The sequence below is a fragment of the Fusarium proliferatum genome (assembly GCF_900067095.1).
Source record: "Fusarium proliferatum ET1 genome assembly, contig: FPRO_scaffold005, whole genome shotgun sequence".
Classification (NCBI taxonomy): Eukaryota; Fungi; Ascomycota; class Sordariomycetes; order Hypocreales; family Nectriaceae; genus Fusarium; species Fusarium proliferatum.
Genome location: NW_022194794.1, coordinates 1,654,834 through 1,677,333, shown reverse-complemented (window position 1 = coordinate 1,677,333; position 22,500 = coordinate 1,654,834). Strand labels below are relative to the sequence as shown.

The 22,500-nt window shown below is 49.8% G+C and overlaps 8 protein-coding genes across 8 annotated transcripts; 3 read left to right on the top strand and 5 right to left on the bottom strand.

Annotated features, from left to right (window-relative positions):
- Window positions 1-804: 804 nt before the first annotated feature.
- FPRO_10811 (putative CDC42-GTP-binding protein of RAS superfamily) lies at window positions 805-1,877 on the bottom strand (the record flags this gene model as incomplete). The annotated part of the gene is made up of 4 exons (XM_031231814.1): window positions 805-870; window positions 945-1,323; window positions 1,535-1,654; window positions 1,855-1,877. The coding sequence occupies 4 exons, from the start codon at window positions 1,875-1,877 to the stop codon at window positions 805-807; spliced, it is 588 nt and encodes a 195-aa protein (XP_031081814.1).
- A 4,273-nt stretch (window positions 1,878-6,150) lies between these two features.
- Window positions 6,151-7,697, top strand: FPRO_10810 (uncharacterized protein; the record flags this gene model as incomplete). The annotated part of the gene is made up of 3 exons (XM_031231813.1): window positions 6,151-6,255; window positions 6,312-6,450; window positions 6,508-7,697. The coding sequence occupies 3 exons, from the start codon at window positions 6,151-6,153 to the stop codon at window positions 7,695-7,697; spliced, it is 1,434 nt and encodes a 477-aa protein (XP_031081813.1).
- Window positions 7,698-8,085: 388 nt separating this feature from the next.
- Window positions 8,086-8,691, top strand: FPRO_10809 (uncharacterized protein; the record flags this gene model as incomplete). The annotated part of the gene is made up of 1 exon (XM_031231812.1): window positions 8,086-8,691. One exon carries the CDS (start codon window positions 8,086-8,088, stop codon window positions 8,689-8,691), a length of 606 nt encoding a protein of 201 aa, XP_031081812.1.
- A 55-nt stretch (window positions 8,692-8,746) lies between these two features.
- FPRO_10808 (uncharacterized protein) lies at window positions 8,747-10,183 on the bottom strand (the record flags this gene model as incomplete). Its single annotated transcript, XM_031231811.1, has 1 exon — window positions 8,747-10,183. One exon carries the CDS (start codon window positions 10,181-10,183, stop codon window positions 8,747-8,749), a length of 1,437 nt encoding a protein of 478 aa, XP_031081811.1.
- A 414-nt stretch (window positions 10,184-10,597) lies between these two features.
- On the bottom strand, window positions 10,598-12,584 carry FPRO_10807 (uncharacterized protein; the record flags this gene model as incomplete). The annotated part of the gene is made up of 3 exons (XM_031231810.1): window positions 10,598-11,809; window positions 11,860-12,166; window positions 12,217-12,584. 3 exons carry the CDS (start codon window positions 12,582-12,584, stop codon window positions 10,598-10,600), a joined length of 1,887 nt encoding a protein of 628 aa, XP_031081810.1.
- An 823-nt stretch (window positions 12,585-13,407) lies between these two features.
- On the top strand, window positions 13,408-16,388 carry FPRO_10806 (uncharacterized protein; the record flags this gene model as incomplete). Its single annotated transcript, XM_031231809.1, has 6 exons — window positions 13,408-14,250; window positions 14,312-14,464; window positions 14,514-14,628; window positions 14,680-14,771; window positions 14,821-15,006; window positions 15,063-16,388. 6 exons carry the CDS (start codon window positions 13,408-13,410, stop codon window positions 16,386-16,388), a joined length of 2,715 nt encoding a protein of 904 aa, XP_031081809.1.
- Window positions 16,389-17,066: 678 nt separating this feature from the next.
- On the bottom strand, window positions 17,067-19,914 carry FPRO_10805 (uncharacterized protein; the record flags this gene model as incomplete). The annotated part of the gene is made up of 5 exons (XM_031231808.1): window positions 17,067-17,603; window positions 17,657-18,425; window positions 18,473-19,610; window positions 19,660-19,793; window positions 19,889-19,914. The coding sequence occupies 5 exons, from the start codon at window positions 19,912-19,914 to the stop codon at window positions 17,067-17,069; spliced, it is 2,604 nt and encodes an 867-aa protein (XP_031081808.1).
- Window positions 19,915-20,541: 627 nt separating this feature from the next.
- FPRO_10804 (putative pyruvate dehydrogenase (lipoamide) alpha chain precursor) lies at window positions 20,542-21,987 on the bottom strand (the record flags this gene model as incomplete). Its single annotated transcript, XM_031231807.1, has 4 exons — window positions 20,542-21,050; window positions 21,100-21,554; window positions 21,610-21,743; window positions 21,856-21,987. 4 exons carry the CDS (start codon window positions 21,985-21,987, stop codon window positions 20,542-20,544), a joined length of 1,230 nt encoding a protein of 409 aa, XP_031081807.1.
- Window positions 21,988-22,500: the final 513 nt, after the last annotated feature.

Sequence of the window (22,500 nt, the reverse complement as noted above, 5' to 3'; positions counted from 1 at the left end):
GGCAAGGGTGTGCCTACCAAGCACATTTCCCCAGGTCAAGAACATATGAAGAGCTTTACCGTGTACAGTAGCTTTGAAGCCCCGCAAGATCCAACATACTCGCTGGCCGGGTTGAAAGAGAAGACCATGCTTGATGCCACTATGCTTCTTCATCCGCCGAAACACATCTCTGAGCTACTTCACCGGTGCCAATTAACATGATCCATTGAAAGATTCAAACATGAAATACAAAATTTTCTATAACTTAGTATGAATCAAGACAAGACATTGATGTAAATCACCCCAATCGCCAAACTTTCCTATCAAAGCATTCCCGCCTAGATGTGTGAATCGTTGTCTTCGTCCGCTACCAGTCCTCTCTCTTGCCACTTGATCCATCTCGCAAGGGCCAGAGAACAAGATGCATTGGATTCCAGCCTAAAGAAACTCGGGGAGACCGCTGGGATAGAAGAGGCTTTTCGGCGGAAGTTCCGTCTGGGGGCTACGCACAGCGGCACCCGGCAGCTCTCGATCGGTGTCACCCTTTCAAACCCTTCTTCCTCTTCTCGTTACGGAACAGGACGCCTGCTCCTCGAGTTTTGTTCCGTCTCTTAGTTCACCTCATGCAAAGAACGATCACTCTCTTTGAAACCCATATCGTTCCGGTCCACCAGCGCAGGTCATCCCAATGTCGTCTTGCCGTGCCTCCACCAAGAACTCTATTCGCGCATGTCTACTGGGCATGTTCCTAACTCAACCAAAAATTCCCATGGGGAAGTAGGAGAAGGTGGTGTCATAGCTCGGCTGTGGCTATCCCATTTCCGTTTATAGGATGAGGCACTTGTGTGACTTCTTTTTAGGGGCCGGGGGCTCAAGTGCTGCAACGATAGCCTGTATAATGCAATGAGAGAATGTTCCAAGTAATGCCTATTGATGGGGAGGGTTTTCAAACAGTCAAGACATACCTCGTCAAATACATCCTTAAGCTTATACTGGGTGAGAGCACTGCACTCAACGTACTTGACAGCACCCAGGTCCTTCGCCATTCGTTCGCCATCCTCTCGTCGTACTGGTTGCATCTTTTGCTTTGACAGCTTCTCTCGAACACTAGGGTCGTCCCTCAAATCCACCTGGGTACCAACAATCAAACACGGAACGCCAGGGCAGTGGTGGCGGACCTCGGGGAACCACTTCTCGCGGACGTTTTCGAAGGAAGCAGGCGAGGTGACGGAAAAACAGACGAGGAAGACATCGGTCTGAGGATATGAAAGAGGTCGCAGTCTGTCATAATCTTCTTGACCGGCGGTATCGAACAACCCGAGAGTGTACGGCTCATCTCCTATCCTGTAAGTAATCAGCAACCCTTCTTCGACTGGTCAAGTTGCCGTCCATCAAACACATCCACAGATCGCCCCTCTTATCACAGAATTCATCACACTGCTCAAGCCAGGAGTCGGTGATGGCTTTCACGACTGAAGGCGTCCATTGCAGGTGGTGATACCCTGTTGGGGGGGGGGGGGCTGGTATCGATCGATATGCGTGCAGGTAGACTCACATAACCGTAACTGCGTAGTTGTCGAAGACTGTAGGGACATATTCGGAGGGAAACTTGTTTGTTGTGTAGCTGATGAGAAGACAGGTCTTTCCAACAGCACCGTCACCAACGACGACGCACCTAGTAAAGGGGTAAGCCGGGTTAGCCTGAAGAACGATTGTGCAAATGGCGGACAGGATAACGGGCAAGCAGAGTAGATGCGCAGGTATGCTTAGGGTGCTTTGCCGTAGGACAATCTCGGTGTAGAGAGAAGGCAAGCAAACGGAAGCAAACCATGGCATGGCATTGCGGCAACACAAACCCAAGGGATAAAAACATACTTAATAGTTGCGACAACAGCCATTGTTCCTCACGAAAGCTCCTCGGCAGGAGCTCGTCTATGTTAATGTGTAATGCAAGCGGTCGAGTGGTAAAGCTCTATTGGCGGGCGGATGCGCGCGACTACGGTAAGAGAGCGGGGGGGTTGCGGAGCGGAGAAAGTCGAATCCAAATAGGTGTCGGGGAGAATAGGTCAAAATAAGGATGATAAGTCGAGGGAAGGCGAGTATGTTGGGGCTGTACTGTTTGATGGCGGATTGAGGTGGTTGAAGACAAGGCAAGATTGCGGTGGATGCGGCTTTCGGTAGGTCTAGGTAGCGGATTGGTATGGAGTTGCGTTGAGGTGCGCTTTGGTTTGGTTCGGTCTGGTCTGGTTTGGGTTGTTTGGGTTCTGGATCTATGTAGGCCAGCGAATGGGTGGAGGTGGAGAGCCTAGGAGTGACTGAGGAGGCTAGGTACGTATGGTCGACGGAAATTTGAAACCTGCAACAAGAAGAGGTGAGCGGGAGTAGAAGACAGACACGATTGATTGACGTGCGACTACCAGCTGGTAAAGGGTCCAGTCCAAGCAAAAAGCGACGGGAAGAGGCACAAGCGCTGGCAAGAGTTAAAAAGAGAGGCATAGGCCGTGTGTACAGTGAGTGGTAGTGGGCCTCGATGAAGCAGCACAGACAGACAGACAGATACCGCCGGAGAAAACCAAGCCAGGCAGGAAATCAAGGCAAAGCAAGTTGAGGTGAGGTAAGGTAAGGCAAAGCAAAGGGACCAACACCAGTAGCATTAGCCTGGAGGTACCAGCACAAGGAAGGCAGCCTACCTAGCCTAGCATGGGGCAGGGCAGGCAGAGCAGAGCAGGGGATAGGAAATGGTATTAATACGGGGACGGGGAGAGAAGAGAGGGGGAGGCTAGAACGTTCAAAGCCAGCACCTCTCTCAGTTCCAGGTTTAGCCTAGACAGGCAAGCTTGCATCCAATGGTAGGTACTTTACGTACAGCCAAGTACACTCGTGAGAACCGCCAGCTTAGCAGTACAGCAAAGTACCGCCTCTACTTGATGGGCTAAACAAGCACCAAGTAAAGGAGACCAGGCCAATGTGGGTGGATTGGGGAGGTGGATGCGTTACATGTACCAGTCTGAGTGGACAGGACAACACCTAAGGGCGAAGGAAATGCAAGATGTGAGTGAGGCTATAGTGCAGAAGAGAAGAAAACAAAGCAGAAAGGGGACAGGGTTATCAGGCAGACTCCGGGAGATCCTGAGTGAGGGTCTTTCTGATTATGATCGAAATAGCCAAGTTGGTAGTGAATGTGGTCACAACTCTGATACCCATAAAGAAATGGACCAACCTGTTAGTGATTACCTAGGCACTATTAAAGGTAGGTACTGTAGCGATGCTGGATGCTGTCTGGTTGGTACCGTTTACCGACTTCTTGATGCAAGTCCGAGAAAACCTTACCAAGAAGAAGTCGAGTCGAGTCGATCATTAGACCGCAGTTGTTGAGCTGAAGCCAAGGGAGTGATGTGATAACACAAAATCAATGTCAGACACACGAGAAGTCGTAAGTGATATGGAATGGAAATGAGGCAAGGCCTGGACTCTAGAGCGTCCGTCGATCAATGGATGGCAGCCCAGATGCAACGGCGATACTGGAGCTCTTCAGGGCCTTTTTAGCGTCATCATCCCAAAGATACTACTTTAGTACCTACGGGACCATAAGAGGCAGCCTGAGTCCCGGTCCCGTCTGCGTGCAGGAGGGTCCACTGTTAGTCATCAATAGCCAGATACTTCCAAACACACGTGTAGATGCCGCGGGATAAAGTAGCTCTTTATCAAGCCGATATCTGGTTCATCAGCGCCATTCCTTTAATGACAGCCTTATCCCGTATAACAACCATCCACAGTATCCCTCAGTTGCAAATATGAAACGGTCCAACTCAGGGGCAAAAGTTCTGGTCTTTGACTTGGAAATTTGGGACAAAGGCCTGTCAGTCGGACCTGTATTAGCTATAATAAATACAAGCTTGACCTTGACGCACTGCTCGAGAACCGTGCTGAATGGCGCAAATAAGGACCCTTTGTTATCGGCGTTGACTTAGACCAGCTACTACAGTATGTCAGTACAGAGGACCAATGCGATAGTTAATTGATGATGGCACGAGTATTGAGCCACCTGGCACCAAGTGCTTGCATAAAGCACGAGAACCAAACCAAAGAAAAAGGTGGGAAAACAAAGTAAGGGCATAGGGGTCAGAGAATGGGACGACGATCCGCTCGTCAGATCCGATTGTTCTCAGTGCGTGCGTTGCCTTGTTGTAGGGGTATGCTTGTCCTTTGACTTCGCTTCACTGGTGGTGTCGTATATCAGATCGTGACATGTCCGATTGGGCTCATTCTGTTCCCGCCTGGTCTTGATTGCCTCACCTTGCAAGTTGCAGCGCATCAAGAGCCTATCCATCTGGTGATCCAGAAGGGGCCGGGGGCTTGTTGCAAGTAGCTCTCTCTCTAGTCCATGCCCTTGGCCCCCTAAGCTATATTCAAAGCTCTCGCTTAACAAGGGGATCTGCTTTACAAGTGTCGAGTGCTTTGATGCCAGTGCAAATTGTGACGCACGCGTGACCACTGGCCACTGCGGATTGACGATGATCTTTTGTGTTATGTGTTTCAACCTCCTTTGGCTCGGAGATCCGAATGAAGAAACAAACCCCCTTCACCTAACACGACCACGACCACTTCGAGTGTTGAGTGCGACGTCCCGAAGCAGGGTGACAAAGGCAAACATCAAGAAGAGGAAGAACAAGAGCGAGAACAAAACATGTCTGTTGGCATCTGCCGAGTCTCTCGAGTCCCTGTTGCACTGCGACGATGTCGTTGGTTCGAGTATCATGGCCCTCTGATAAACAACACAACAGCCCTGTGATAAACGGTGACTGGGGAGACACGCGCGGACACAAATCTCGGAATCACTCATCCCAGCACCCGCTCGCTAGTATAGGAACTTACCGACATCAACACTGAAGCTTCAGCCCAGGGATATTACTTTGATCAAGGGCTCCCTGCTCAAGTTTATGCAGTGGGGATCAGCCTCGTGAACTTGTCACATATTCATACCCTCAACAGACTTCCATCTGCAGCTCTGTCACGCCTGTCAATTTCAGCTTGATAATGCTCCTGTCGCAATTGCATGCTTGGGGCTCCAACTTATCAACATGGGACGAGGTGAATATGCAGCTTATCTACTTGTCTCACCTGCATGAAGGCGCTTTTGTTAAATTGCATCTGTACTCTCATCATACTACATACGTGATTCAAACTGAGACATGAGTTGCGTCTAGCATGTTACCCGCCGGTCGGCACGGTCTCGTGGCTTGAGGTTTATATCCTCTTGCTGAGTCCGCTTCAGGTGATGCTTTGTGATTCCCGTCTCTGAATAGTATCGATGAGCATCGAGTTTTCATGAACCTTGATTAGGATCGGTTCGTCCATTTCTATGGAAGAACCAATCGTCCTGCATTGCCAAGCTATCGTCGGCGTAGCATTCGGGGAACATCAACGGGGAACAGCTGTGAAAAGTATATACGGAGCATGCCACGCTATACCGCCACAGCCAATTAGTTGTCTTCCTACTTTAACATCAAGTGTTCTCGATGGTTATGAAAGAAACGATGGCATTATAGATTTATTAACAGGAAAGTCTATTTATGAACCCTCAAGATGTGTCTACTTAGGGAGTCAAGGGCTTCGACAACTTTGTACCGTCAACTACTATTTTCCACAGACCATCAGAACGATCGTCAAGCAATCCGAGCCCGAGAATATAAACAGGTCTAGGTTTCATTGTAATTCTTTCCTTCTTTGTGTAGCAGTTTGGTTTTGGTCAAGCTAAACATTAACTAAGAAGCCGTTGAACCATAATTTGACCCTGCATCTCGGCCTGCCTCCCACATCTTTCTTCTGTAAACGAAGATCTATAACTGGTTTCCTCCTGCAGCTAAGCCTTGGTAATCAATAGCTTGTAGATACTCCGCATCTTCGGCAAACATGTCAACCTCAAAGTCATCACATTCATCACATCACAGTCTCGAGATGGCGCTAAACCCAAATGGAGAGTCCGGACCTGTCATCCGTCCATCATCGGGGCGCGAGAGGTCCGCAACCCGGGGGCCCGTAAGTGGGTACGAAGATGTTGAAAAAGAGTCAGTTTAGATCCGTCTTCCCAGACTTTGACCTCTCTTGAGATGATGGACGCTCGGGCCTGAGAAGCTCACTAACCAAAGCACCGACTGTCAATTGCTGGCCATGGGGTTGCTAAGATGGCCTCACAAGGACAAGCCGCCGGTTCTGCTCAAGGTGCGGTCCTCGGCTGGTCTCATCGTCACCACATGTTCCTTTGCAATCTTCACTGTAAGTCGCCGGTTGCTCCTCAACTCTGAAAAGCCAGTTGAATAATATGGCCTCAGGACATCTTTCTGTATGGTGTTATCGTTCCCATACTTCCATTCTCTCTTCAGGATCGAATTGGTATCAGCACAAACCGGGTGCAGTACTGGGTCTCCATAGCATTGGCCGTGTTTGGTGCTGCACTCTTGGCTGGCTCTCGTATGTCCAAAGTCCTCACTTGAAGTGGCAGTATATAACTTACGGTGACTATATCAGCTGTCTGGGGTTATCTGGCCGACAGAATCCACAACCGCCGGATGCCTATGCTTATAGGGCTTATTGTATTGTGTGGTGCTACTGTTTTTCTATGCGTAGGTCGCACGCTTGCTCTCTTCATGATCGGCCGTGCTCTGCAAGGAATATCGGCCGCACTAACATGGACCGTTGGCCTTGCGCTTGTTGTTGATACTGTCGATAAGGAGCATATCGGCAAGGCCATGGGTTGGATTAGCACAGCTTGCAGTCTGGGCATCTTGGTGGCACCTCTACTGGGAGGTCTCGTATATGGAAAGGGAGGCTACTACTCCGTTTTCGCCATGTGCTTTGGCCTTCTGGCCGTTGACATTGCACTGCGTCTCCTCATCATCGAGGTCAAGGACGCCAAAAGGTGGCTTGACAGGGCGGAACCTAAAGCCGTGGCAGATCCAGAACATGTTGTGACGGAGGGACCGAACATGGAGAAGAACAAAGACAACATCGCTCAGCAAACAGATGGGCAGACCGAGGACGTATCAGACCCATCACGATCACCTATCAAGACACTCGTCAAGCTCCTGGGGCAGCCTCGATTCCTGGCTGCTCTGTGGGGAACCTTCGTTCAGGCACTCATCAACACGGCGCTCGAAAGTACTCTTCCCCTTCTCACACACGAGATATTTGGCTGGGACTCCATCGGAGCGGGACTGATATTCCTCCCGATCATTCTGCCATCATTTTTGGGACCTGTGGTTGGCATGGTTGGCGATCGATACGGGCCTAAGTGGCTCGCTTCATTCGGCTTCATCTTCGCCACGCCCTTTGTTGTATGTCTGAGGTTCGTCAACGAGGATACGATTCAAGACAAGATCCTCCTTTGCGGGCTCTTGGCTGGTGTGGGTATCACAACCGCGTGCATCTTCGGGCCCTTGATGGCTGAGATTACTTGGTCCGTCCAGGGCGAGGACGGCACTGAAGGTGCGGGGCAGATTGCTCAAGCATATGGCCTCTACAACATGGCGTACTCGGGAGGGTCTCTGGTAGGCCCTATAATGGGCGGAATGGTCAAGGATAGCGCTGGATGGGCAACCGTCGGATGGAGTCTGGGTATAGTAGTGTTCGCGTCCGCTATTCCAACTGTTTTGTATACGGGGGGGCCACTGAAGGTCAAGCTCAGAGGTTGGGGGAGACAGAATTCAGCTGGAGCCTAAACAACCCACAGTAGATTTATTCTAGGTTCAAGATTGAGGTTATTTGAACACCTTAGACTACATATAGTACTTACCTATGATGAAAGTATACGTAGTCCTTCGCTGCCCGAATTGGACGTCTCGGACACCGCGGGCCATATCCAAGCTAAGCCTAAAAGGAACAGCTGTTGTGTTCATTTAGGTACCTACCTGCAGGCATCTTTAATCAATCTTCTCTCAACGACTTCATCTGGTAACTCGTTTTTAGCTTGATGATATACTTGCATCGAAATTCTGTGACTTCTCTTTTGCAAAACGTAAGAACCGATCATCGTCGTTATTCCGCTTGAATTACCCCGAATTCTTATACATTTCCCGGAAAAAAGCACTTTTCATGTCACCACACATCATGGAGGAGCAGCAACACATTGATAAGCTCCTTGAACGCTATCTCAGTCTGCTAGACGAATACAGCCAACTCCGCCAGAATCTATCTCGCATTCAATCTGATGTCTTTCACAATATCGCCCGAGCTAATTTCGCTGGCGAGAGAGGCATGAGGTACGGTCAGGATCACTACGATGAAAGAATGCAAGCAACACGCCTTCTTGCCATCGAGCAGCATGTCAGCCCAAGCCCAACATTCTCAGTCTTCCCTGCTCCTGAAGACAATGTAGCAGATAAGAGAGAAACCTCCTCAGCTGAGAAGTCTGACGATGCATCAACAATAGACGCCAAAGAGGCCACCAGCCCTACAGAAAAGAAGCGCAAACAGAACAAGAACCCCTTGCGATGGTTTGGGTTATTCGCGCCTATGCCTCTCCGCACGGCGCAAACACATTCCGTGGAAGCAGTAGAGGAAATTATCCCAAGGCTTGTTTCTGTCAACGCTAAAATGCTACACGTGGAGATTGAGGTGCGACGAGCGAGGAAACGACGGGCTAAAGCGGAGGCAGCTGAAAAGAAGACAAGTCAAACTGCCGTAGCGACGCAGCCACAGAGCACAGCAGTTTGAACGCCTTCATATTGATAAAACATATGTCATATATGATCATGCTCGGGTATATCAATCATTCCCAGTGCCCCCACAGGTTGTTCAGACTCTCGGCCAGAGTCGGATGAGCATAAACAGCTGCTTCCAAGTCCCACCACTTCAAATTGCCCATCATAGCAGTTTGCACTATCGACATGATTTCACCACCTTCCAATCCCAAACATGTGAACCCCAAGATCTCACCGGTTTTTGCATCCACAGTCGCCTTCATCATACCACGTGGCTCTGCTGTCTCCAGCGCTCTCGCAACATAACTCAGAGGCATCGTGGCAGTCTTCACTTCCCTTGAACTGTTGGTGAGGTCTCTAGCGTGGAGCCCAACATGGCCAAGCTGTGGATCAGTGTACATGACATAGGGAGTTAGAATTCGTGAAATCGACGCCTTTGTCGTCGGCATAGCTGGAGTCGTCGATGACATAGCTTCTGGAACGAGGTTGGTGTGGATAATGCGGGAATCATCGTAGGACATGTGTGTGAAAGCAGCACCTCCGTGGCAGTCTCCTATGGCGTAGATATCTGAAGCCGTGGTCTGGAGTTTATCGTCGACAATAATGTGACCTCTAGGAGTCGTCTTGATGTCAACTTCGGAGAGGTTCAGGCTATCTGTGTTGGGAATTCGGCCTGTTGCCAGCAGAAGATGTGTTCCGGAAACTTCTGTCTCCCCTCCCGGAGTCTTGATGCTCACTGCGAAAGATGTCTTTGTGTCCTTGGAAGCTGAGATCGAGTTCACTGTGCTTGAAAGATGAACCGTGATTCCATCCTGTTGAAGGATATCCAGGAGACACTTCGCCACGTCAGCGTCTTCTCGGGGTACAAGCTGCTTGGCCCTTTGAATAACAGTCACTTCAGAACCCAAGCGGCGAAAGAGCTGCCCAAACTCAAGGCCAATATACCCGCCGCCCAACACGACGAGACGCTGTGGAACCTCGCCCAGTTCCATGATAGTAGTCGAGTTGAGAACTCGTGCTGGATGAACATCGTCGAGACCTGTGATATCTGGCCTCGATGGCCTCTCACCGACGTTGATGAATATTTGATCAGCGCTGACCTCTTTCTCGCCCCCATTGTTCAACAAAACTTTGATTTTCTTCTCGCCGACAAAGCTACCATCGCCCATTATCACATCGACACCTGCTGCATTCAAGCCTCTGACACTGCCGGCGTTCCACTGCTCCACGATTTCACGCTTGCGCTGCCTTACCCGAGCCATGTCGATCTCAACATTACCATTTCCTCCGTGTACGCCATAGTCTTTACCACGTTTGACCATGTAGGCTGCTCTTCCAGAGGCGATCATGGTCTTTGTAGGCGTGCATCCTACATTGACACAAGTTCCCCCAAGTGCCATACGCTCAATCACAGCTGTTTTGCGACCAGCATTGGCAAAGGCTTTGGCGACTGGGTTGCCACTTTGGCCGGAGCCGAGGACGATAACGTCGTAGTGCGTAACCATCGTATGAAGATTTTGGCGCTTGAGAAACTGGCTGATGGAAGTTAGACGCGATAAGCCGAGGAGACGTTTCATGAGCAGAGGTTATCAATTGATATTTGATTCTATCAGGACTTAAAGACCAGCTAGATAGAGCGTATGAATAGAAGCCTCTTATACAAGGCACCATCGTTCAGCGCCATGTAAGCAGGCGGCTTATTCATCTCTTACAACGCAACGCCCGCATTTCGTCAGCGTGATTGATGAAGTTACTGTTGGCCAAAGGGGATGCCACAATCTCGTGAGGGGTAGGACAGAGCACCACGATGTACTTAACCGCTTGACGTATTGGCATAAGCACTATCTATTCCACACAGTATTTAGCTCTGAACGTCGTCTCAATATTCTTACGTCTGAAAGGCTATCCCGTAGTTGTCATCACTCCTGCGTTAACGAACCCAATGTAGCGAGAACATCTTCTAACATTTCCCTCTCAGGGTTATCATGATTGACTTGATTAGCAAGTTGAGACGCAATACCAAAGATAGCAGAAATAGAGTGCTTGTATCTCTGTCGCATGCCCCGGTTCGCCGCTCCAAGCACCGAGCTGCAAAGTTGCAAAGAGGATATTACTGCCTCCTGTACCTGAGGTGATAACTCTGAGTCAGGGATATCCCATGCTGCTACTGAAGTGATGAGATCCATCCAAGCTTCAGGAACACCGTTGGATTCTTGTTCAACTATGGGAAGTAGAATGCGAACAATGTCTGTAGCCCGAACAGCCTCTTGCTCTCCGCAAATCCGTGAGGCATGCTGCAGAGTAGAATTCAGATCGTGAGCGAGAATTGTCCACCCTTCATTGGCGAGCAACAGCTCGCGACCTTGGGGTAGCGTAGTCACACCCTCGAGAGCCACGAGGACAGGAGATCGGAAGTCCAGTTTATGTTGAGAGCTGGATTTGTAAAGATCCATAAACATATCCATCAAACCAGTAGCCTCTTTTCGCAGGATATCATTCTCCTCTTCTCGAAGCCAGAGCGCCAACGCTCGCACAGCTGAAAGTATGAGCATATCATCGCCAGCATTATCTCTCATTGAGTCCCAAGCGAGTGTGTGATGAACACCAGTTGATGTGTCTGTCGTGCCAGTTCGAGCGTCTGGATGTAGTCCCATGGCTCCAGCAACAGAGGCATCCCATCGATCGCGAAGATATTCGGCTGTGAGAGACATTGTCTCGGAAATGCCCTTACGGAGCTTAAGGAGGTTCTCGGGGGTCATGAAGAAGGTTTCCATGGACTCGTCTTCCAAACACTGCACGAGGTATCCAATGAAGATTGAGATGACGTCGAATGCAGACGTGAGGCGTGTTGAGACTTTGGGGTATTCCGGCTTATTTAACTGTTCTAGAAGAGTGGGAGCCGAAGAGCGAATATCAATGAGCAGGAGGTTGATGAGTAGGTATGAGAAGGCCTTGTCATCCTTTTTGTCGTCGATAAACACTAACTTCGGTGCCTCGGACGGGAAAGCTTGGAGTATGGAGGCTGTGGCGTTTGTATATGCCGCTCGGGCTTCAGGTGTTGGCCTACTTGTGACGAGGTTTCGAATGTAGTTAACGACCACCTTGAGCCACCTGGGATGCTGAGGAAGGATCTGGAGCAAATGGTTAGATGGCTCACTCGGAGAAGGTGTGGAAAACGCACTGAAGAGTTGGCATGCCGAAGAACGTAACCAAGGAACTCGAGAAGAGTGACAGCATCAGTTCCAGTGAATGATGAGACCAGACTCTGAATCGTGTCGTCAATCTGCCTCACCAGCGTAGAGGGATGCTCAATGGTTGTCATAGAATTGAGCCATGCAAAGCAAAAGATATCCAGAACCTGTGCATGGCTAGGAGCGATCTCTGTAAGGGAGCTGAAGTCTTCCACCTTGATAAACTCTTGTGCTCCTTGCTGTGAGCTTGCTAGCGTATGCAGCAGCTGAAGTATTAGCTTTGTGGTGTCTTCAGAGCTAAAACAGTCATTAGTTTGTTCCTTTTGCCTGGCGGCGAGGCTTCATACCTGTAGAGAACTGCATTGACAAGCAGGGGGATTCTGTCGATGAACTTGGCGTCACTCTTGGCCTGGTCGGGAAGAAGAATGGAGAAGATGTACAAGATAGATACAGCCAGATCCAACATCTCTTTTGAATTCTGGGTTGAAGGCTTTGACCCTGTGCGTAGTAGTCGGTCGAGGAACTTGGGTGAGAGGCTGGACCATAGACCTTGAACCGTTTGCTCATCCTGGCGGAGTTGCTCTGAGCTGTCGAGAAGAGATTTCAGAAGGGCCAGTCCAACAAATCTTTGGGTATCATCTTTGGCCTTTAGAAGTGACTGTATCTTGTTGACGTCTGTAGGGTGAGAAGCCGTACTTGTTGTATTCTCAGCCATCTTGGTCCCTATTTTGCAGCAGTGAGTCGAGTTCCGGATACCGAGCTAGAGCCATACGTCGAATGCAGCACTGATGTGTCTTGAGGAAGATAAATACTTGACCGTATATTTGAGAAAGGCACATGTGTTGTGTAAGGTATCGATAGACTTGACTTGCAACAACTTTGTTGGGTCCCACTATTCTATGAATTCCCCTCCGTGCGTGCCTAGGTAGGTAGGCAGATGAGTTTCTAGAAACCTCCAACATTTATGGAAGGGGGGAGTGATTGGATATCAACGAATTCATTTTCCATGGTAAATAATAAATACTGATTATTGTTGAGATCTGAGCATATCGTTCCGTGGTATCATATACTGATGAATATATCAGGAATGTGACCTAAATAAGTGTTTTCAGCCAGTTGCGACAAGGACAATGAAAGCCAAGATCCTCGCGAGACTAGGAAATTGATTTAGATGCAACTCGAGACAATAACAGCCGAGAATGTTTTAGTATTTCTTTAAAACTCTTCATTGTCTCAGCTATAAACAACCACCATTCGGACACCATCCATTGACGCATCCAATGCTTTCAGCTGGTCCAGTCGACGTTTTAGGCAATCCAAGCCCTACAACAACCAACCAGACCAACTGTAGCCATTGCGTGTCCTCCACTGAACTCTCCGAGTCAACAGCGCGTGCACTTGAAATGGACACCCAACAACCTCGTATCTAACTTTTATCTCCTCTCGACTCTCCCTTTCAAACTCTCATCAGCCAAAGACTCCGTCCGGGCCAGCTGTGAGCTCTTACACCGCATAATCACAATGTCATGAGCCGCATCATGTCTGGAGCGTCTCAAAAAGACCCCTACGCTTCCGCTTCCGCTTCCGCCTCTGCTTCCGCCGCCTCGTCCTCGTCGCATACTCCAAACTCCAATTCCGACGATCGCGATGAGCTCGATTTCCTTCATGACGACGCCAGCGATGACAGCGGCCGTGGTAGATCTCGCGACCGAGATCATGTGCTCGGCGACGATCCGCTTCAGAGTAATCTAAGTGCGCCCATGACCTTTAAACGCAGACAGGGTCCCTCGCTCTGGTCTGCGCCCTCTCGACTTCTCTCCGCCATCACAGGTTCACGACCGCATGCCTCCTCGAGAGGCCCGTCTCCTGCTGTTTATCCAAGCTCTAATACTCCCCCGCGCTCTGAAACTGTCGTGTTCAACGAAGCTTCCAAGGATGGTGTGCCGCATGATTGGTATGTTGAGGGGCCAGGGCGTCGAGTCGGTTATGAGGATCTTACGGCCATCGATTGGATCTTCGAATACACAAAGGAGCGCCAGAGATTGCGCATGCTATACTCGAGTGCGTCTGGGGTTATAGGTTATGTGCGGCGCCTCATTGACGCCAGCCAAGTCTGGATCGTCCTGCTCTTGACGGGTATGCTTGTAGGCACTGTAGCTGCTGTCATCAACGTCACGACCGATTGGCTTGGGGATTTGAAGGAAGGATACTGCGCCAGTGGACCAGAAGGAGGCCATTTTTACCTAAATAAGGCGTTCTGCTGTTATGGCTATGACCAAGGCTCCAAATGTGACGGTTGGAAGACTTGGGGCGACGCTCTGGGAGTCCATTCAAAAGGTGGCAAGTGGTTCATTGAGTATCTCTTCTTTGTTTCTTTCGCGGTACGTACACTGGACCGGAACCCCATAGCTTCTACTGCCTCGTATGGCTAACAATTGGAAGATGCTGTTTGCATATGTCGCAGCACTTCTCGTCCAAGAATATGCCATTTACGCAAAACACAGTGGTATTCCAGAAATCAAGACTGTCCTGGGGGGCTTCGTTATCCGACGGTTCCTTGGACTCTGGACACTCATTATCAAGTCTCTTGGTCTTGTCAGTCAAGTCTATACTGCTTACCAGCTCGTCACTGACACCATCACAGGCTCTTGCTGTTGCATCAGGCATGTGGTTGGGTAAAGAAGGCCCCCTAATTCATGTTGCTTGCTGTTGCGCCAACGTATTTACGAAATTGTTCCGCAACATCAATGACAATGAAGGTAGAGAGCTTCCCTATAATGCAGTCGGTTGTCGTCAGCTAACGCCATTAGCTCGCAAACGCGAGGTCCTTTCGGCTGCTGCCGCCTCAGGTGTCTCAGTTGCCTTTGGTTCCCCCATCGGTGGTGTCTTATTTAGTCTCGAGGTTAGTTATGCTCAGCCCCAGGCCCCCAACCAATACTAATTCTCTCCAGACTTTGTCCTACTACTTTCCAGACAAGACGATGTGGCAGAGCTTTGTCTGTGCCATGACTGCTGCAGTTGTTCTTCAGGCTTTTGACCCCTTTCGATCTGGCAAGCTTGTCTTGTATCAAGTCCACTACAGCATTGGATGGCATGGCTTTGAGCTGCTCCCCTACGCCATACTAGGCGTCATGGGTGTAAGTCCAACATCAAGTCCGAACAGAACAAGTAACTAAAAATATTTTCTTTCCAGGGCATACATGGCGGTCTCTTCATAAGAATCAACATGGCTATTGCTCGCTGGAAGAAGTCGAACCGATGGATTCCAGGCCCTATCGTCCAGGTTCTCATCGTGGCCTTCTTCACAGCCCTCATCAACTATCCCAACTTCTACATGAAGGTGCAGACGACTGAGCTCGTCTCCAACCTCTTTTCAGAATGCTCGCAGGTTCTTGACGACCCCATCGGCCTCTGTAGAACAGGAGCTGCTTCGGCCAGGACCATTGTCCTCCTAGTCTTTGCATCTGTATTGGGCTTCTTCCTCGCCGCTGTCACATTCGGTCTCCAAATTCCCGCCGGAATTATTCTCCCTTCCATGGCCATTGGTGCCTTAACAGGCCGCGCCGTAGGTATCATCATGGAGATTTGGGTTACCAATCACCCTGGATTCTTTTTATTCGGCTCTTGCGAACCTGATATACCCTGCGTTACACCAGGTACATATGCCATCGTCGGCGCAGCAGCATCTCTTGCTGGAGTAACCCGCTTGACCGTCTCTATTGTCGTCATCATGTTCGAGCTCACGGGTGCCCTCACCTATGTTCTCCCCATCATGATCGCTGTCATGATATCAAAGTGGGTGGGCGATGCTTTCTCTCGTCGCGGTATCTATGAATCGTGGATTCACTTCAACGAGTATCCCTTTCTCGACAATAGTGAGAACAACGAATCTATTCCTGACATCCCAGCTTCTCAAGTCATGACTCGCATCGAGGATCTTGTAGTTCTTACTGCCACAGGTCACACCATCGCATCTCTCACCACTATCCTCGAGATGCACCCATACCGCGGTTTTCCTGTCATATCAGATCCCCGAGAAGCCATTCTTCTTGGATATATCTCTCGTGCCGAGCTGGCATACAATCTCTCAGCCTCGACGCAAGCACCTCGTTTGCTGCCCCCTGAGACTGAAGCCTTCTTTTCTCACCAGCCCATGGCAGATCCACGCACAACCCTGGATCTTCGCCCCTGGATGGACCAAACACCGCTCACCCGGGCTTCGCATACAAGTCTTCATCTTGTCGCTACATATTTCCAAAAGCTTGGCCTGAGATATCTTCTCTTCAGCGATCGCGGTGTTCTGCAGGGCTTGCTGACAAAGAAGGACGTCTGGTATGTCCTCAATGGTGCCGAAGAGACACGCCGCACCATGGGTCTGGCACCTGGCGGTGCTGGTCATGAGACTGGCGTGGCCGACAGGATAGCAGACGACAATGGTGGCGGTGAAAGTAGTGGCTTATTACATGGCGACGGTGCCGATGACGGTGATAGCATACAAGGGGAAGAACCAATGTTATAAAGGGATCCTGTAGATTTGATGCCGGGTCATGTATGATGGATCGTGGGTATACTAAAAAAGATTTATCATATAGACGAGTTTGCTTTTGCTATTCTTGGTAGGCTATCAATGTATATGAATGTACAATTCAACGCGCTTCGTATAAATTTATCCTGACAAATTACTGACCTCACATCTCAGTTTCCGAAACAAACTATTATCGAGTGCTATCATGCGCTTCGGGCTTTGTTACAAGATGTGCCCCCACCCCCCCCCCTCTTTTAAAATCATAGCCAAGGGGAGACAAAAAAGGACTATACTATAGGAAACTAATAAGAATGGTGAGGTATACTTATTTTAGGCTTAGTACATCTTTAAATAACTTGTATCTGAGCTTTGTGTCAGATGTTTTCCCTAAAGCATGACAGACATTGATTCAGCTCGCCAGAAGTACTCCCTTATTGGTAACCAAAAACTGCACACCAGGACACAAGACGCTAGATTCAGATCTGAGGATTTGTCATAAGATCGCTTGAATTATCATGAAGTAATGGTCAGGTCGAAATAGCCCCTACTTTTTCTTTCAACGTGCAACTCCCATGCTTGATCCTGATATAGTATGAAACCAACGCCTGAGCAGCAACATACCAGCCAATGCATAAACTTCTCCTGAGAAAGCCAAAGAGAACAACACTGATTCTAATACTCAAAGTCATCATCAACAGAGGGGCCCTTGTTCTTTGTCACGCTCTCCTGTTTGCGATACATTTCAGCAACCTGGCGACTTGTCGTGGCAGCATCAGCTTTCTTATCATCTCGCACACGGATGAAGCGAGGGAACCGAAGACTGATGCCCTTGTTTCCTGACGGGTCGACACCTTCCTTAGCACCGGCCTTGTAACGTGGACTGAGGGTCAAATCGGCTGTCTTGACTTCCCAGACATACCGAGGCTCAAACCAGACATCAGGTTGGTGTTGACCGCCAGAAGAGTGGGAGTAAAAAGGCTTAGGCCTATCAATGGTAATCTCAGAGAGTTGGGTATGGAGATCCTCCAAGACCTGCTCTGAGAAGCCAGTTCCAATATTGCAAACAGTTTCGTATGTCTCTGAGTTGGGGTTGTAACAGGCCAGAAGGAATGCACCGTAAACAGATGTACGCTTGCCTTTGCCGTAGTATGCGCCCAAAACAACAAGATCCAGGGAATCACCAACGCCTGAGAGATAATCCTTCTTGATCTATGATAGCAGTCAGTCATACAGCTTCTAGTAATGTAGTTCTGAACTCTTACCTTGAGCCAGTTACGACTTCGCTTACTGGGCTCATATCCACTCTCAGTTCCATCCAGCATTTTTACCATCAGACCCTCACATGATGCCTTGACACTTTCGTCAAGGAAAACCTGGATCTCATCCAGTTCTTGGCCGTTCATGTGGGTAGCGAAAGAAAACTCGCCTTCCACAGGATTAAACGCGGTTTCGAGAAGCTCACGTCGTTCACGCAGCGCCTTCTCGACAACAGCTTCTCCATTGAGGTACAACAGATCAAATGCAAATACGCAAACCTTGACCTTTACATCCTCAACCTTGACATCCTTCTTCTTGCGTGTCATGAGTTGCTGGAAGGGCAACACTTTCTTCTCATCGACATCCCAGGCCACTGTCTCACAATCCAGGACAAAGCTCTTGGTGTCCGGCTTGACCCAGGTATGGAGTTTGGCAAGGATATCGGGATACTTCCGGGAGAGATCTTCGGAGTTTCTGGAGAAGATGCTAGCAACACCAGCAGCAGCCTCCTTAGCGGCGCCTTGGCTCGCCTCGCTTAGTTCTTGAGGCGCATCTTTGGCCACATAATGGATCTGTGCTCTTTCGCCATCATACTTATACTCACAGGTGAAGGTTTGTCCCTCAAAGCGATCGAGTACTTCAGTAATGGCCTTCGTCGGCTTGGCCAGCATAGGCTTCAAAGGTACGCCGGGTCGGAGCTTGCAATTTTCCCTAAGCTTCATGATCCCGTGTTCTAGCATTGCAGGAACAATCACGTCGTAGCTCGGAAGTTCACTGTATTTTGTAAGTACGGGTCATCGACAGTGTTTCACGTGGCTTACCTGTAGACAGTCTTGAGAATTGATTCACCTTTCTCAAGATCTGAGGTGCTAGGGACCTTACCATTGGCATCTGCTTCGTGGGCAACAATAGCTTGTGCCAAAGAAACAAGAACGGTTCTCTCAGCCAGACCAAGTCTCAACTTTCCTTCCAGGAATCGAATGATAAACTTGGCTTCACTCGGACCTCCCTTGTCCTTAGTAATATCGACTTTACCGGTGGAGTTAGCATCAGCTGCAGCAAGAAGCTTCTTGATACCATCCACCTTGCGCCCCTGAGCACCGTTACCAGTGACAGTAGCAATGTTCATTAGGCCTTGATGCACACCCCTGATAGTCAAAGCCTTTGGCTTGAACATAGTACGCTGAGTTGATCGACTCTTTACAGCCACCAATCCAAGATCGCCAATTTCTTTCTGATCAGCCTTAATCACCTGGAGGCTTCGTCCCGTCGTCTCGCCGATGGCCTTCATGATTAACGACTCGCCGATACCCAGCTCGATACCAGCGTAGTCAGGAGCTAATTTGTTGATCATTAATAAGACTGTAGGTAATAGATCTTCAGGGGTCAGGCGCATGACCTGGCGAAGGAAAAGAGAGCAATGCTCCATAATAATCAATCTTTTGGTGGTCATTTCCACAAGAGAGAAGGTTGTACACAGGGCCGCATACGGAACAGGGGTGCCGGGCTTCCAGTCGGGATAGGGGTCTTTCGTCTTGGACTTGAACTTTGTCTGGACCTTCTCGCGAGCCTTGGCAGCAACTTCAGGCTTATCTTCGACATCTGCCTCTTCGTCAAGCTCGGCGTCTGAAGCTGAAGCTGTCGATGCCTCTTCTTTGTCGGAATCGTCGTTCTCCTCAGGAGTGGCTTCTTTGGCCGCCTTGGCTTTGGGCGTTGTCTTTGACCTCTCGGGCGACTTGACTTTTGGGGGTGTGCTTGCGACATTTGACTTCTGGGGGGATGCATGCTTCTCTTTCTTCACAGTTTCTTCTTCATCATCTTCGTCTTCCTCAACTCGCTTTCGACTTCGTCGTGCTCGCTTAGTGACAGGACCATCGCTCTCGTCATCGATTTCCTCTTTCTTGATGGGTGTAGGCTCGGGCTTGAGCTTGTCTTCTGATCTTGCTCGCTTCTTTGTTTCTGATCTATATTTAGATTATCGTAGGATTTCATCGAAGTAGCAAAATACCTTTCTCAGAATCTGAGCCCGGTTTGACCTTCACGTCAGCCTCCTCCTCGTCCTTCACTTCTTCTTTTTTGGGCTTGCTGCTGAAGGAGAGCTTTGTCTGTTGAGGAGGCACACCTTTTGCCCCAAAGAACTTCCTGTGGTTACCAATTGGCCTTGGTCAGTGATCGATTCTTTAAATTTTAGTTGTCCCTCCACACACCCGATTGTGCTCTGGCCGGACTTGACATACCCGAGTGTCGCCTGTTTTGGTGCCATGATACCTGGAATTCTTGTGGAAAACAAACGCACAGAACGCAAAGAGTAGCGATTTGCAGGGTGTGATATTAATCTGGATGTGTTTTGTAGAAAGAGAGGGGCAATTGTGAGCCCGCGAGTTGACCTGACACTGAGTAGCATGACGCGCCCGCTAGGCAACCTGTCGCGTTAATTACCTGCCATTCGCGAGGGTAAGGTGCGACCAGAACGCGCGAGATGCCTGCCCCACGTGACTCGGTTGTCTAGTAAGGCAGGACGTGCACCCGGCTATTCCCATGTTAAGTAAGGCGTCGATCAAATTTATTAGCGCGCGTTAATTAATTGTTAGAGGGGCCCCCTGCAAGCTCTTATTGTCTCGGGGGAGATAGGCCGAGATGGCTCGCCAAATATCATGATATTGGGTGATTTCTTTCGCTATTGACTCTAACTTTGAGAAAGACATTGATATAAAACCACTGTAGGACAAAGAGACATCCATGAGTAGCACGAAAAAAGCATTCCTGGGTCCTCGCCCTTCTCCATTTTCGGACCGTGCCAGGCCTCTTTCTAGATAGGTCATGGATGTATATTACAGCAAGCAACAAGTGCTCAAATCATTATGGTGGTACGGCCTCGCGCTCAATTCCTCTACTGGAAGTAGTGGTTCTCCTCGGGAATACGGCCACGGATGTACTCGGGCTCGGATCCCCGAACGTAGATATCCTCAAACAGAATCTCAGGCTTGGGCTCAGGCGCGGCCATGGCCTCAGCAGCAGCAACCTCCTCGTTGACGTGGGCACGAGCCTCCTTGTCAATCTTCTTGAGCTCCTCCTCACTTGTGATCTCCCAGTCTAGGATCTTCTGCTTGAGTCCAGCAATAGGATCGTTGGTGGATCGCATGCGCTGAATCTCCTCACGGGTTCGGTAGGTGGTACCGGGATCAGACATGGAGTGACCACCATATCGGTAGGTGACATACTCGAGGACAAGAGGTCCCTTGTCAGCAGCAGTCCACTCCTTGCCGTACTTGACGGCGGCCTTGACGGCAAGGACATCCATACCGTTGACTTTGAGACCAGGGATGTACTGTCCACGCTTATAGTAGTCGGTCAAAGCGGAAGAACGAGCAGCAGCTGTACCCATACCGTACTTGTTGTCTGTGGATTTGTCAGTAGTGCTCTGACTCGTTCTTATATATTGACTTACTCTCGCAGCCAAAGAGGGCAGGGAGATTCCAGAGCTTGGCCATGTTGAAAGCCTCAAAGACCTGGCCCTGGTTGCTAGCACCGTCACCGTAGAGGATGATAGAGGCGTTCTTGTTGCCATTGTACTTGTGAGCAAAGGCAAGGCCGGCACCAACGGGAACCTGAGCACCGACAATACCGTTACCGCCGTAGAAGCTCTTGGCGAACATGTGCATGGAACCACCCTTGCCGTAGGAAATACCCTCACGTCGGCCAAGCAGCTCACCAATGATGGATCGAACGGTAGCACCGCGCATCAAGGCGTAGCCGTGGCATCGGTAAGCGGTGATAATATCGTCCTCCTTGGTGATGGCATGCTCAATACCAACGGCAACGGCCTCCTGTCCGGTAGACAAGTGGCAGAAACCACGAATCTTCTTCTCCTTGTACAGACGATCGGCCGCCATCTCCATCTGTCTGCGGGATTATCAGTAAATGTCGTATTGAGATCGTGGGGAATGCTGTTGCATACCGGGTGATGACCATCTCACGGTACATATCCTTCAACTCCTTCTTGGTCACCTCCAGGGTGTAAGGAGGGGGGTCCAGCTCGTAGGTCTCGAAGCTCTCATCGCTGAGGTTAACAGAGAAAGGCTCGTCATCGGACTGCAGCAGTCGAAGAGTCAGTGATGGTTCGTGGGCGCATTGCGGAGGGCGAAGTGTCGGGCGAGGGTATTCCGAAGGACCCTTGCGGGACGGAAAGTGCGCATTTTCTTACCTTGGGGACTGAGTGGCTCAGGGACGCCGAAGCAGCATCAGTGGTGACAGAGCGAATGGCAGTGTAGGCGGGAGCGGCGAGCTTGGTGCGCATAGGCACAGCCCTGGGGAGACGGAGAGCTCTAGACAACATCGTGGATATGGAGAATTGAACTGAGGGATCAGGACGTTGTCGAGTTGATAACTGCGACTTGGCTGGATGGAGCTCAAAAAAAGTCGCTGTTGAGCGGGAGAGCGTTGAGCTTGGCCTCCAATTGTTGGTAGGTCTAGTCCTATTCAGGACTAGTAGTCACGTGATGTGTACATGCTTGCGATCTCTTCAAATGCCTCCAGACTGTCCAATTAAAGAGATCATCTCCTCCGAGGGCATAATCCTATCGACAAGGTCTGCTACATATCCCAGGACGTCTTCCGATTATCAAAAGACCACCTCTTGACCATCTTTCCGCTCCATACAAGACCGTCTAAGTGACACACCACGTCGTCGGTGTAATTCTCGCCGATGTGGGGCTCTATCCACACCATCCCTTCTACCTCCGAGCCACGACAAGAGGTTTTGCTGGTGGAGGTCGGAAGTCTTTGCTGAGGTACTCTCAGTCCCTGGAAACATTCGGGCTCAACGATTCGACCTCCCAGGAACGAAAAA